This window comes from Haliotis cracherodii, unplaced genomic scaffold, assembly GCF_022045235.1.
Source record: "Haliotis cracherodii isolate W230 unplaced genomic scaffold, xgHalCrac1.p SCAF_5, whole genome shotgun sequence".
Lineage (NCBI taxonomy): Eukaryota > Metazoa > Mollusca > Gastropoda > Lepetellida > Haliotidae > Haliotis > Haliotis cracherodii.
In genome coordinates this window covers 25,038,183-25,053,528 of record NW_027266308.1, presented here as the reverse complement: position 1 = coordinate 25,053,528, position 15,346 = coordinate 25,038,183, and the positions used below count along the sequence as shown (strand labels likewise).

Sequence of the window (15,346 nt, the reverse complement as noted above, 5' to 3'; positions counted from 1 at the left end):
CATATCAGATTTTTAAGGTACTAGTTAAAGACACAATCAGTCTAAACTAGTGACATAAATTTTACTTTCACAAGACATGTTTATACTTGGACATTACTTTGAACAATGTTTTTGTTCTCATGACACGTCATTCTAGAATGTGTGATCAGCACACGTAAAACGCCATTACTATTATACTTGTATATTTCCTCCACTCCTACTATGAGTTTAACAACACATATATAAATAATACATTCAAATAACCTAACATATATCATAGTAATTCATAGTCACTTTCGCCCTAAAGTAGTACCTGCCTCAAATTAATCCGCGCGTGGTTAGGCAGTCCTATATCATAACAGTCCTTGCTATGTGTACGTGAGAATAGTCATTGATCAAGAGATACCGATACACGAAGTACTGTGATTGTGCAACAAACAAATACATCTGTCACACATCTTAGCGTTCATTACCAACGATGTTTGACTGTTCGACTAACAAGGTAAGTTTGATTGTCATTCGGTAACATTAAGCCAATTATAGGTTACAGCATGACTTATAAATACATATAACGTATAATACATATAACGAACACGCTTATAACGAACTGACGGATATAACGAACTTACTTTTTGGTCCCGACTACTTGTTGTAGTCATGTTGTATATGTACTTATAACGAACTACGGTTATAACGAACTAAAATTAGTAGCATAAAATCATGAACGTTTCTTTTTAATTTTCATAGTTTACCGCAATTGCCATACATTTACTGATCATGAGTAAATATACATAAAATCCAGGTGTTTTAACTATAATGAATAAAAGTATATCTAACACCAGAATGATGATTTGATATATGCTTGAGGTGTGAAAAGAACTTCTCCGAATTCGAAGGTTCAATAAAAAATAGTGTTTTCAGACAATCACCTCTAACTTTTCTACGCAAACTTGTATGTGACGGATGCTACAGGTAGGGCATGGCATGCCTACCTTTTTCGCGAACACTTTGTGTCATCACTGATTCTCAGTGATCCAGTCCAGTAATTTTCACCCCTATTTCGTCTTTACGCCCAATGGAATCTGCTTTGTCAGATAATCGAGACTGATTATTTTGTCCTGCGGAGGCGTTTATTGTTACACCCTTGGTTACATAGTATATGACTCAACTTAAGTCAAAGCAACAATGACATGTAAAATTGTGGTTGGCAAGTTAAATTTGACACAGGCAAAACATTAAAATATCATAAGGAAATTAAAGCGACAAAGCCCTTTCCATATACAATAGAAATCTCTGCATAAAGCAGAGTCGATTGTACGATTCCGACGATATCATGAGCATGAGTTTATGAATTACTATCAAATAGTAATGATACCAGGTGTTCGTGAAAGAGTGAGTGTATCCTGCCTCGCCGGTGGCACTCGTCACAAACACATGCAAATTCAAGTCAATTGTTCATCTAGAAAAGCACAGAAACATATGGTACAAGTCGAAATGGGGAATTGCATCGGACATCATTTTTTTGTCACAGATGCGTCAAATTTTGAAATGTCCTCTTCGTGTCAACCATAAACTTTACTGAAAGCTTTACTGAGGCCTTGAATGTTGCAACCTTGGTCAAACAACTACTGAGTAAGAGTCGTATGACGCTCTTTGAAATCTTAGTAGAAATATCATGATCGATTGTATCTCAAAAATTGTGAAATGTAAACTCCAAAGGCTGGAGCAACTTGAATATTGCTCGACATGAAGGAGTTGACTATTCGAAAGCTGAAGTCATTTCTCTTGTGGAGAGTGTTTCGTCACAATAAAACAAACGAGGCGGTCTATCTGGTCTCCTTTATTCTTGTGCTAGTTATTTCTAGTGCAGGTGGGTAAATCAGTGGAAGGGAATTGGCTATTTGACTGTTACTGAACGATATAAGATAATGGATATACCTGTAGCTGAAGTTAAACTTCTACAACAAATTTCCTTGTTTTGACTTTGCCAATCCGAGCGGAAATTCTGATTCATATGCATAAAGAAACATATCCGCAAGAAGGGAAGCACAATTGGTGCCCAAGGGGATGCCTACTTCTTGCCTAAATGTCTTTCCCCAACATTTTACGCAAATGTTATTAATGAGGAAATCCAGCATTTGACATTGTTTTCTCAGTAAACTTCAGATGGTATTTGTTTTCATTTTTCACAAATTGTCCTGAACCTCTGAATATAAATACGTAACTGTGTATGTGGTCACCAAGTTTATATCTCTCTGCATGAAGCAGAGTCGACTTACGTTTCCGGCTATATCATAAGCTTATGTTTATGAATCACTTTCAAACAGTGACGATACCAACGGTCTTGTTTTAGAGATATTCAACACATTTAAATATAATAGGAATAAGAAAGTTTTTAAAGCTATGTTACTAATGTAATTGTTGTCTAACCTGCTGGAACCCCTCTATAAATCCATTTCATGTTAATTGATATTAGCTGTGACTGAATACTGAAGTGTTTGTCCAAGTTATACATTATTTCGTACATGTTAACAATTACAAATCATTACTTGCAATTAGAAGAATTCGACAGTTCTGATTATATCCACCTGGACTGTAAATGACACAAAAACAGTAACATTGTCAAATTACACTATTAGCTTCGATCAAGACATACCAGGACCTAATGCAAAAAGCACACCAATGTTAAAATATTGGGTTATACAGACAGAGACTAATGTCAATTACAGGGAAGTCTGAGAAAGGTTTCCCACAAATATATACTCATAGGTGACATTAGCAGTAACATCTGTGTTGTATTGAGTTTGCTTTCACAATATTGGTGCGTGTGTATTGTATACTGAGTCAAATTAAAAACTTCACTTTTGTAAAAGTAATCCCATATATGATATACAACGGACAAATGTATCAATTGTAAATGTAATTTTTAATCATTAATGTCCGAAGAAGGATTTTAATTAACGGTGGTAACCATAATTTGTTCTAAGTATCTACGGTATTCTGTTATAACATGCTTTCACATTATGCATCCAATATTGGTGCGTGTGTTTTGGATATAAATCGCCTGCAAAAAGTCACATGAAGAAAAGCAAACAACACACAACAGCGTGTCGCCAGTTTTCAAATTGATTCCCTTTCACTTGAATAGCACAACAAATCTTTAGGGAGCGACCATTTGATTTCTATCGGGGGGGGGGGGGGGGGGGGGGGGGGGGGGGGGGGGGGAGGGGGGTGGGGAGGCGGAAGTTGTTTTCTCAGCAAACTATTTTTTTCTGAAGCCATTTCTAACAAACTATTTTTTTGTAACATACAGCTGAACAAACTATTCATTTCAGATGGTAATTTTGCAATTTTATTATAGAGTAAAATATGCAATCATATTTCAGCAAATGAAGCCTGTGGTGTATTATAACATGAACAGCTATAGAACACCCGTTATAATAGTCTTTTTCATTCCCTGACATAAATACAGTAGTCCTGTTTGTAGCCTGGTGGAGGACGCGGTAATAGCTGTTTCTTTAGTCCCGGCCCGTATCGGTGGTATACTTCCAAGCCATCGTATTAAAGTAATAGTGATGTTGCGCCGAAGGCGGCGGAAAACTTTTACGTTTATAATGCTGGAATAATTCTTTAATTTGATAGATAAATGTTGCAATGACATGCAAAATTATATCTGGAAACAAACTATTCATTTTTCTCACAGTAGTAAACATTCTATTTATTTTACCGATTATCTCCAACAAACTATTCATTTGTAAATACTTCCGCCCCCCCCCCCCCCCCCCCCCCATAGAAATCAAATGGTCGCTCCCTTAGTTTTAGATTTACATATCAATCAGTATCGATTATCTGCCGAAACAGATTCCATTGGTAAAAAAAGAACATGAATGGATTTTTAAGTGATGACACCAGGTGTTCGTGATAAGGGTAAGAATGACAGGATGGGATTATCTTGTAAATGTCGATGCATGTCACCCGAAAATGTTGATCATTTCGAATACATTTTAAAAATTGCAGTTCATTTGACGATGCATATAATTTCACTCTTGGCTCCACATAAATGTGGATATCAATACATGATAGGGTAGAAAAAGTTACTTATACCCCGTTCTATAATACCACGAATGAGATAAATTCATGATTCTGAATACTATCAACAAGTTATAGTCAATAAGTAAGGCTTATACAGCTTTATAAATTTGCCCGAATTAATGGCATGTTATTGTTCTCAATGTACTTTCACTGTAAAATAAACATGATAAAATGTATTTTTTTTAAAAATCTATTGGCCACGAAAAAAAATAAAATTACATGAAGTTAAAGCATTTGCTGATGAATATTTTGTTTGCCTGGTTGTACATATGCAAGGGTACCAGTTTAATGACGGCTTGGGCTTCTTGATTGAAAATCTAAATGTCGATCCTTGGTTTTATTCTGGTATTACTGATTACTATTTTAACTTTTGTCCAAGTTAGATATATAAAACTTATATATTGACGAAATATATAAATTAAAGTGGAACCGTTCATTCGGGCGGACTAACTAGTTTTCCGATTAACAAATAACTGGTTTAGTTCTTTTACCATATTAAGTTCCCCAAAATCATTATACTGAAAGCGCGGGTTCTAGATTAACGGGATTCAGTTATCATCAAATTATTTGTAAAAATATTGAGGTCGACACAATGAAATCATCGCCAACATCCAGGGTAATACAGAAAGACAGTTGGGTGGGTGGGGGTTCTGGGTTGAGAAATGGTATGAGAATGATCATCAGCCCAATGTTGTCGTTGTTGCTGGCAACATGAAACTTGTATGTTATCGAGATGAACTTTTGCTGTTGTGTAATGCCCTTCATGCAACTTAACGACCACGTGTTATGCTTTGACCGGAATGACTTATCACCCAATGGTCATCCAAGGATCTGTCACATCCAAAACAACCTAATATTACATGAATCCATCCTCAGTACTGGGACTGTAGGTATACAATCATTACGTCCGTAAAGTGGTATCAATTGAACTTACACATCCAACTATCAAACGTATGCATACTCACTGGACACAATGACATCAAGCATTATGTTTCCATCCTCAGTACTGGGACTGTAGGTATACAATCATTACGTCCGTAAAGTGGTATCAATTGAACTTACACATCCAACTATCAAACGTATGCATACTCACTGGAAACAATGGCATCAAGCATTATGTTTCCATCCTCAGTACTGTGACTGTAGACATACAATCATTACGTCCGTTAAGTGATTTCCATGGAACTTACACATCCAACTATCATATGCATCCGTACTTACTGGATACAGTGACCTCCAAGCATTATGTCATATCATGTTTCTGACAACTTCAAATTTGAAACGTATCTTATCCTTTAATCTTATTGTTTCGTTATTTGTATTTTATCAATGTGCTGCTTAATCCTGATATCACACTTTAAACGTTCTTGTGGCGGTGCACATTGATTTTTCACGGACGTGCCAATGTTGCCAGGTTGATTTTGACAATTGCACCTTGGGAATTTATTGCAGCGTAAATTCATGTGAATAAAGTGACATATTTATAGTCGTTTTGTACTTGATGGCAGGAAGAGCCGATTAATAAGTATTCTGGGTGTGGGTAGGGATTGGCTGGGGTCGGGATTGGGGGTTGGGGGTTGGGGGTTGGTGTGGGGAATGTGTTTGATACATATGCAAAGTTTCATAGTAAAATATTAATCAGTTTCCGAGTTGTGCTCCGGAAACGATATGTGGCGGGGGATAATATTCAGACTCATTGCACAAAGATAATCCAACCGTGGTTCGGGAATTTCATCGAACTGGCGCATTGACGGCTGCGTCAAATTTAAAAACACGGCGTTGAGTCCAACTGCTAACGTTAAATTTCATACTTTAAGTCCCGATGTGTCTTAAATAGCAGCTTGAATATATATGACATGTGGGAAATATACGTGAATCATCACGCAAAGAGTTGATAATTCTTTCAGTTATGTCCGTTTGCGCTTAGACGGAACCCAACCGCAAAAGATGGCCACGAGAGAGGCACGAGTCGCCATTTGGCTTGTCCCGGAATAACACGAGTTGGTCACGAATGATTCTCAGTGTGTTATGTAGAGATGTGTACCCATGAAGGAAAGAAAGATAATGGTTAAAGTGCAAAGATCCAAAGGTCAAAAGTTTAAATATTCTCATGAATGGAATGTATATGTTGAGCTCCACTACAACGACACATGTACCAAATATCATTTTGAAAATTCAATTAAAATGGGTTGGTAATGGCCATGTTGCCAAGGTGGCCATGTTGCCGTGGTGGCCATGATGAAAATCGGATCCGAACCTCCTGAACCAAGGTTTGGTGCCAATATTGGTCTGAACAAGCTTTGAAAATTTCACCTTCATAGGTCAAGTGGTTTTTTAGTAGATATTTACGACGAACGATGGAAGGCAAACGCTGGACGACTGACTAGCAGGCCACAACAAAAGTCAAATCAGCCAAACATACTACCGTGAACTCAAGTGTATCGGACCGCCATAAAGTTACGTGGGACCCTGTCATGGATCAACGAATCTGTTACCAACTCTTTCAATGAGAATACGGAGGCGTGATTATCTAAACACCGTTCATGTTTTACAGTCATGATTGATTCCGAACGCCTCCATTTCGTATATTGGCCTCACATCCATGTGACTGATCGTTCGTATAAATCTTAAAAAGAGCACGGTTTAAATATACATTTACAGGAAATGGAACAATTTCCTTGAAGGTGATGATTTTTTTTGTTTAATGCCGCACTCAGCAGTATATGACGACGGTCTGAAAATAATCGAATCTGCACCAGACATTCCAGTGATGGACATCATGAGCATCGAGCCAGGAAATTGGGATCGATGACATGCATCAACCAAAACAGCGAGCCTGACGATCTGATCCCGTTAGCCGCCTCTTACGACAAACATGGGTTGCTGAAGACCTTTTCTACCCCGGATCTCCACGGGTCACGATTCCTTGAAATGGCAGATGGCATGGGATATAGATATAAAACAATTTCGTGCCGAACACACCAGCTGCATGGATGATGTCCGCTTTCCGTTCGCGTTGTAAATGTTTACCTGTATCACAAACTTACTAATTATTACAATTTCAAAATACGTTCACCTATGTAATTATGTTAAGAGCCAGAATAATACTAATTACTAATTTTTATTCTTCTATTGAATGTAGACAATCATTTTTTGAAACTCTCTTCCCTGTCGACATCCGACCCGCTTCGTCCACTGATGTAACTTGTTTTCACTTATTCACTGATTTTCCATTTATATTCAAGTCACTAGTCCAAGACTGTCAGTTTTCCTTAAGTAGAAACTAATAGATAACACCTTGCGCTGCAAGCGTAGTGCACAACGCCAAGTTGGGGGAAACAGTCCTCAATCTGATTTTATATTGCCCATATGATTTTGATAATTATTTTGAAGCATTCTTTAAAACGAGCAGATATTGAAAGGTTGTCCATACATGAGACACTATGCTACACCTATGAGTGAACTGGTGTGTGTGGCTACTGGTACTACTTCGGACTGATGCAGTTTTATAGTGCTCACCCGCTGAGATACCATGAACATGAATACCCACTCAGACACAGTATACTGACTCGGAGCCAACCAGCCCCCTGTGTTATGCCCTTGGCGTGCCTGGCGGGGTAACAATAAGTACCTGTACCTCAAATGTTAACGTATCTTGGTATGACGCGGCTGGGAATCGAACCCCCGACCTTCCGCCCTCCGGGCAGACGCTCTATTCACTAGACCAGGGAGGTGGTCACATGTTAGGGTAACAGTGTTATCGTGAAAATTTTTATCATTGTTGATTTTATTATACGACTTCATAATACTTATTGCGTTGACCAAAACAAGTATTTTTGTAAGTGTTGTGCAATTATGATGATACGCTGTATGATCATTCAAACCAATAATGTCATTGTTCAATATTTTGCATTTGTGGTAACAACTTCCACCATAAGTATATTTCACGTTGATTAATAATTTATGACTAAATCCAATTGTGCATTTTTATAACCTCTTTTGACACTTTTGAGACCCCCGAGAATATTCTAAACGTGTAGTTAGTGAGTATTGAACTTCTTGACACTACCAAAACGTACTTAGTTCCTCGAATGTTTTATGAGCATGCAGTATTTGTCCTGAGATCAATAAAACTTGAAGCGACACGATTTACTCAGCAGTTGCCAATATGAAACACGGGGTTAAACTGACATGCTCTAAGTGACTCGCGGTTTGTAGACATGCTGTTTTGCCTCGTGGTAATAAAGTGTTTGAACAGATTGCGGTTACGTGATCACACTCGCGTTTACAGTATGCTCAATTCCACTGATTTATTTTCATTTTGAAGAAATCGTAAATCACTACAAACTTTCTGAAACAATCTTGGACCCCATTCCTACAATGTGAGAGTGATCCTGAAATGATTAAGATCACTGTAAAGACTACGTTATGGAAGTATATGGACGTTCTCGAACATACAAAACATGAGAACATGTATAGTGAGTATGGTTTGACGCCGTGTTTAGCAATATTCCAGCAATATCACGGCGGGGGACACCAGAAATGGGCATCGCGCATTGTACCCATGTGGGGAATCAAGCCCGGGTCTTCGTCTGATAAGCAAACGCTTTTACCACTAGGCTATCCGACCGCCACCATATACTAGTATATGTACCGTCAAATGGTAGAGTGTTGGTAACAATAACCGTCATTATTTAGTACTTACTATGGGGTGACGTACACAAAATATCAAAATTAGCTTAAAGCAGTTTGTGTTGGTATATATAAACTGAGAGTTTATCCAGCCTGAATGATAACCATTAAGATGGATTTGACAAAACATAATTGAACTCACTTGACGGACGGAAATATGGATAATATATCCCGAGGGAAATTAGCGCTTATTTTCTTACTGTGTGATATGGTAAACGCGCACGTTTGGGAGGTATGCCATGCTTGTTGTGTCGAATATTGGATCGTTATAACGTGTGACTTGGGTGTGTCATTGTGCTCCGACGGAAAAGGTTGTTGCTCATGCACATGTTTTCAGCCTAAGTTAACGCTAAAAGCTAGAATGGGGCTTCAGAAACCCGTGCTTGTCTATATCGTGACTCAAGTTTTCTTTGTTTGTTTGTTGTTTAACTCAGCAATATTCCAGCTGTATGACGGCAGTCTGTAAATAATCGAGTCTGGTCCAGACAAACCAGTGATTGGCATCATGAGCATCGATCTACGCAATTGGGATACGATGACATGCATCAACCAATGCAACGCGCCTGACGACTGCGGGAAGCAGTGGTTGCTGAAGACCTGTATTCTCGATTCTGATCTTCACGGGAGTTTTATACTAAACATATGTTGAACATAACAGAATAGCTTATTAGAAAAAACAAAATCAACTACCATCAAGAGATACATTTCCTAAAAAAACTATACTATTACTTTTAGTATACCAATTAACAACTCGCATTTATCGCATTTAATTCACACTCGCGTTAATTTCAAGATTTACAGTATTGCATCTCGCACGAATCCTATTGAGGTGGATGTGACTCTCAGAACGGCCATGAATCTATTCAAATTAAAGATTAAGTTTTTCTGACTGTGAAATAACCGTATAAAGATTTAATGGAATGCTTTCAGAACTATTTAACGTCTTATTTAAATTCCATAACCATTGTTCATTACAGCGGACGTTCGTCTTTGGATCAGCATCATTCATCAGTTGGGCTGTGACGTCGTTCCTATGCCACCAGTCTACCTATATGTTCTTGGGGACATCCGGCAAATTCCTGGGTTATGGGCTTGATGGGTTCATATGGGCGATCATCATCACACTATGTCAGGTTACCATGTGCTATCTACTCACCGATGTACACCTCTGGGACCCACGTTCTACAAAGGCAAAGAAGATATTGTGGGTGAAAGTTGCCTGCCACGTGTTGGCCACCATGGCTACAAACTACAGCATGACGTTGGTACATGCGTCGTCCACATTCGCCATAAAGCTCCTGGAACCGGTAACGAGTGCCATTATTCAGCGTCTGGTTTTAGGAACATCTCTGCCACCCACCATCTATGTCACGCTTCCTCTCATCATCGGTGGTGCTGTAGGATTTTGTGGAAATTCCTTTAATACGTCCTTGACAGCTGCTGGCGTTGCCATGGCCTTTACGTCCAATATAATACTGGCCTTCAGAAACGTGGCCATCAAATTGGAACAGAAGGACACTTCCACTCAACATGTCCATCTGAGACCGAAGATATTGGTCTTCAGCATTGCAGGTGTTTGTGTTACACTAGTTGTTGGCACTAAATACCTTGCTTCACAAAAAACTATGTCGACAACTTTCTCATTCCTTGTTAAAACAGCATTGTGCTCCAGCGTCTTCCACGTCATCTACTCCTACATCTCAACCAACGTCGTGCTGCTCTACATGTCTGTTGTCAGCCACTCCGTCGCCAACATCTTCAAGCGGATCCTCGTTGTACTGCTGCTTTACTCAGTCGGACAAAGGGAGGCAACGCTTGCTAACTTCTCCGGACTTGGCATCTGTTCCCTTGGTTTAATTATCTATGTGTTGAACAAGAAAGGAAACACCTATTCCTCAATTTTCCATACACCATCAAGTAAGTAGTTTTTTATTTAGTAATTGAATTGTAGGATGTTAAAGTGCATATTAATGAATATGTACACATTATCTAACACGGGTTGCAGAATTACAAGCATGATTTTCAAATACATGTTAATATTATATAAAGTGGATATGTGGGCATCCACAAATATTTGGGGCATATTGAATTAAAGTTACTGCATTATTGATATAGAACATTATATTAGATATCTAAGCCACAACTGTTTTCATCAATTTGACAACAGAAAATAACTATTCAAATGTATATATACCGAGGTCAAACATAATTTCTGTTCGTCATTATTGTTTTTCAGAGATCATCAGAACACGCATCTTGGGACTTTGCTTTCTCTGTTTCTGTTTTATCACTGTGAGATACAACGACGTCAACACAAACAATGCCATCGGTGATGTATATCGATATTTCATACCAGGGCGTATTGCTAGAAGCAGTAATCTCTTAGGGAAATCATTTGAAGGAAAACCATTTTCTAAGTATATCCAGGACTTTTCCACAAACGCCCTGAGCATAAATACGTCTAGTGTAGAATATTTTCTCAAAAGAAAGCTAATCCTGAGTCCGAAAGAAACAGATATTCTTTCTCCAAGTCTTACATCGTCCTTGGACATCATCAGAGAAGCACAGAGAGTTCATTTTAACTTGTTTTCTGATATGCTTTCTCCTTACAAACAAGCAATACTATTAGACATTGCGTCTTTCGAAAACAAAGGTGACCCTGCTATAACAACGGGCGAGGTGTATCTTCTGAGACGCCTCGGTATAAAACTTCTATATTACTGTAATTATTATGCTTGTACGGACAAGAATCTTGACTATGCCAAGAACCTGACAACTAGATACTCCCACAATGACCTCGTTGTGTTAATTCACGGAGGTGGGAACCTCGTTGGATATTCTGCAAATGATAAATTACGTGATAAAATATTCCAACGGTTTTCCAACTTTAAGATGGTATTGTTTCCCCAGAGCATATTTCTAAATAAGAACTCCAAAAAACAACATCTTGAATTTTGTAAGAAATTGTACCAAAATCAAGGGAACTTCACCATGGTACTTAGAGACAGGCAATCCTTAGGATACGCGGAGACTTACTTCAGAGGTAAACCAATACTGATGATGGCTCCAGACATGGCCTTTCAGATTGGCGCTGTTCCAAGATTTATCTCCCCTTCTTTTGATATTTTGTGGTTGAAGCGTTCAGACGGCGAGAGTCCCGGATACAAATTGCCCAAACTTCCATTAGGGATTACAGTGCACTGTTCAGATTGGTGGGGTTGGAAAACACCGAAAGGACATACAACTATGGAAACTGCTTTCCTGATGGCCAATAATGGGTTGATATTTCTGCAGCGTGGCCGTGTTGTCATCACGGACAGATTACACGGACATATTCTCAGCACTTTACTGGACATTCCTCACGTGTTGATTGACAACTCATATCGGAAGTTGTCGTCGTATCACAACACATGGACACGCGGTCTGGCTAACACAGTGATTGCAGACAACGCCTCCCACGCCCTAGAACTGGCTGTGCAACTGTTGCAGAAATATGGCGACGTTCTGCCACCTATTGCTCCGTATATGGATGTGGTAGAGCAACGTACACCATAATCGGAGGCTACTTGTATCAGGCATCATCACTATAAGATGGTGATTCATGAAAAAAGCTATTTATATATACATAAAGTCGGACTTGTTCAATGGAAAACTTTGTCGCTTATAAACTAGTGTCCAAAAGAAACGATACCAACTTATTTTCAAAATTGTTTTTTACTAAGTGAATTGTCTAGTATTAAAACATGCCAATTCGTATTGCACATCCCAAACACAGCATAGTCGATAAAAAATACCGGGAACACGTGATCACTTCCGGGAAAAAACGTAAATTTCGTGAAAGTGACATTTCCCTCACTATCATGTTCTGCACGTGCATAAAAACTGTATAAAACGGCTGATCAGACACTTTGATATCACAGCAACAAAAAGAACACAAGATATGCCACGTTTGACAGCCATCGAGAGAGAGAGAGCCGTTGGAATGGTCCAACAAGGAGCGTCACACGTCGACGTCGCCAGAAGGTTGGGCTGCGCACGCATCACTATCACCAGGTTGATGCAGCGGTTACGTCAGACAGGTCAGACGTCAGACAGGCCCAGGAGTGGAAGACCACGAGTAACCACGCCCCGTGAAGATCGTTACATCCGGGTATTACACCTGAGGAACCGCACCGTAACAGCGACGTCCACGGCGGCTACAGCACTTGGACACAGGATCAGTCGACAGACCCTCTACAGGAGACTACGGCAGTATGGTATCCGGCCACGTCATCCCTACCGCGGACCGCTCCTGACGCCTCGACACCGGAACAACAGACTGGTCTGGGCCAGGCGAGTTCGACGTTGGCAACGGCGGGACTGGGCACGTGTTATGTTCTCTGATGAGAGCAGATTCCTCATCTTCAGAAACGATGGACGGCAGCTTGTATACCGACGATTTGGTGAACGTTTGGCGCCTAACTGTATCCAACAGGTCCGGCCGTTTGGAGGTGGAGGGTTAATGGTTTGGGGTGGCATATGTGGTGACGTCAAAACGATGCTTGTCGTAATTCGTGGAAACCTGAATGCACAGCGTTATCTTGATGACATCCTACGGCCTGTTGTGGTGCCCTTTATTCAGCAACAGCCTCGTGGACTCCTTTTCCAACATGACAATGCAAGGCCACACACAGCAAGATTGACACAGAACTTCCTTGCCAACGCCAACGTACAGGTTTTGCCATGGCCCGCATGTTCACCGGACATGAATCCCATCGAGCACTTATGGGACCACCTCGATCGGCAAATCCGACGTCGCCGTGCGCCTCCAGTCAACGTCCAGGACTTGGAACGATGTCTCCTCGAGGATTGGCAACGCATCACTCCCAACGTCATAAGTCCGTAGGCGTGTTCTGGCATGTATTGATGCTCACGGTGGACATACCCGCTACTGACTTGACTTTGAGACGTGTGGTGTGACATTTCCCGTTGTTTCTGTGATCAGTGCTCTAACGAAATGTTCATTTTTCGACCCCACCCATCTTTAAAGGCTTGTCATATTGGTTGTACAGATTTTATTGAAATGAAATGTTTGTACAGATGTTGTGAAAGGATTTCTCAAAAGCATAACACCAATCCTAAACTTCTGCATTGTTTAGTTTTTCTTTTATGTCGTTGCAAACAGGTGGTATCGTTTCTTTTGGACACTAGTTTATATACTGAACACATTACAAACTTCACAATCCTAAAATTTTAACATTTTGACCAGTTATCATTGTAGGCTCTTATTGTGTATTTAAACAGTAATGGCCACTGAGAACACCCGTTTTTGTGCAGGTGAATCGATCAAAATCATGTGCACAGCACTATAGTGGCAAAAGTGTTTTTTTCACGTGCAACTGGTCACATGGCCATAATACCGCACGTGTTTTCAGCCATTCTTGTTAGCAGTCATTAACAAAAAAAGAAAAACACAAGAAAACAATAGTCCTTACGGCCATTTGTCATGCCAAGCCTTTCAAATGTGAAACGTGAACGCCCGTAGCTGAAGTCGCAAGGACGATGGGTTGTAGTCGACGGACTGTTTATGATTTACAGACGCGTCTACAGCAAACGGGTACCACTGGTGATCGCCCTCGGCTAGGTCGACCACGTGTGACGTCACATGCAGAGGATCGTCAGATTGTCTTACGTCACCTCCGTAACCGATTTTTGGCGGCTCCATCAACCAGAAATGAACTGTTTAGGTGTAGACTGAGTGCGCAAACTGTTCGAAACCGTCTGAGAACTACTCACCTTCAAGCATGACGGCCATACTGCGGGCCGATTCTGACTCAATTACACAGACGTCAACGTCAGTTGTGGGTACAGCGACATTTACGATGGACTCAGAGGAATTGAAATCAAGTCGTCTTCAGTGATGAATCCCGATTTAATCTTCGATTTGCTGATGGTAGGGCGAGGGTGTGGAGGCGCCGTCATGAATGTTACGCCCAGTGTTGTGTACAGGAAGTTGACAGATTTCGAGGCGGAAGTGTCATGGTGTGGGGTGCTTTCTGTGGCAATGCATGTTCCAGGCGTCTTGTCATCCGTGGCAACGCTGCTGCTTACCGCGACCAGGTACTGGCACCAGAACTTCTGCCTTTTATGACAGCACATGGACCCGGTTTGATCTTCCAACACGACAATGCCAGACGCCACACACCAATTTTGACAAGGAACTTCCTTCAGAATGCGGGAGTCAACGTCATGGACTGGCCGTCAAGTTTCTCCCGACCCCCGACCGAATACCGTAGGTGCTTGGAACAAATTATGGTTACCACCGTTAATTAAAATCCTTCTTTGGACATTAATGATTAAAAATTACCTTCTCTGATACACTTGTCCGTTGTGATATATTGCAGCGACGATGTGTGTGACACGTAAATTGAGTTATTATTGCTTTGATTGCTCTGTTGTGCTGCATCCATATTTAGTCGCAGGTTCATCGCAATACATTAATAGCCGTTTCAGTTATGGAGAGAATCGAGTAAATCAACGAACAAATGGATGATATGTTAAATTTCCATAGCTCTCTTTATTGATAAAACATGGACATTTTACA

The 15,346-nt window shown here is 40.2% G+C and overlaps 1 protein-coding gene across 1 annotated transcript; it reads left to right on the top strand.

Annotated features, from left to right (window-relative positions):
• The first annotated feature begins 457 nt into the window (after positions 1 to 457).
• Positions 458 to 13,249, top strand: LOC139442941 (uncharacterized). Its single transcript, XM_071223865.1, has 3 exons — positions 458 to 481; positions 9,741 to 10,680; positions 11,000 to 13,249. The coding sequence occupies exons 1-3, from the start codon at positions 458 to 460 to the stop codon at positions 12,316 to 12,318; spliced, it is 2,283 nt and encodes a 760-aa protein (XP_071079966.1). The 3' UTR covers positions 12,319 to 13,249.
• The last annotated feature ends 2,097 nt before the right edge of the window (positions 13,250 to 15,346 follow it).

What these genes read in the sequence shown, in the direction of transcription:
- LOC139442941 (XM_071223865.1), top strand. Translation starts at nt 458, where the DNA reads ATGTTTGACTGTTCGACTAACAAG. An exon ending in TTGACTGTTCGACTAACAAG is followed by an intron (nt 482 to 9,740) that starts GTAAGTTTGATT and finishes TGTTCATTACAG; the next exon opens with CGGACGTTCGTCTTTGGATC. An exon ending in AATTTTCCATACACCATCAA is followed by an intron (nt 10,681 to 10,999) that starts GTAAGTAGTTTT and finishes ATTGTTTTTCAG; the next exon opens with AGATCATCAGAACACGCATC.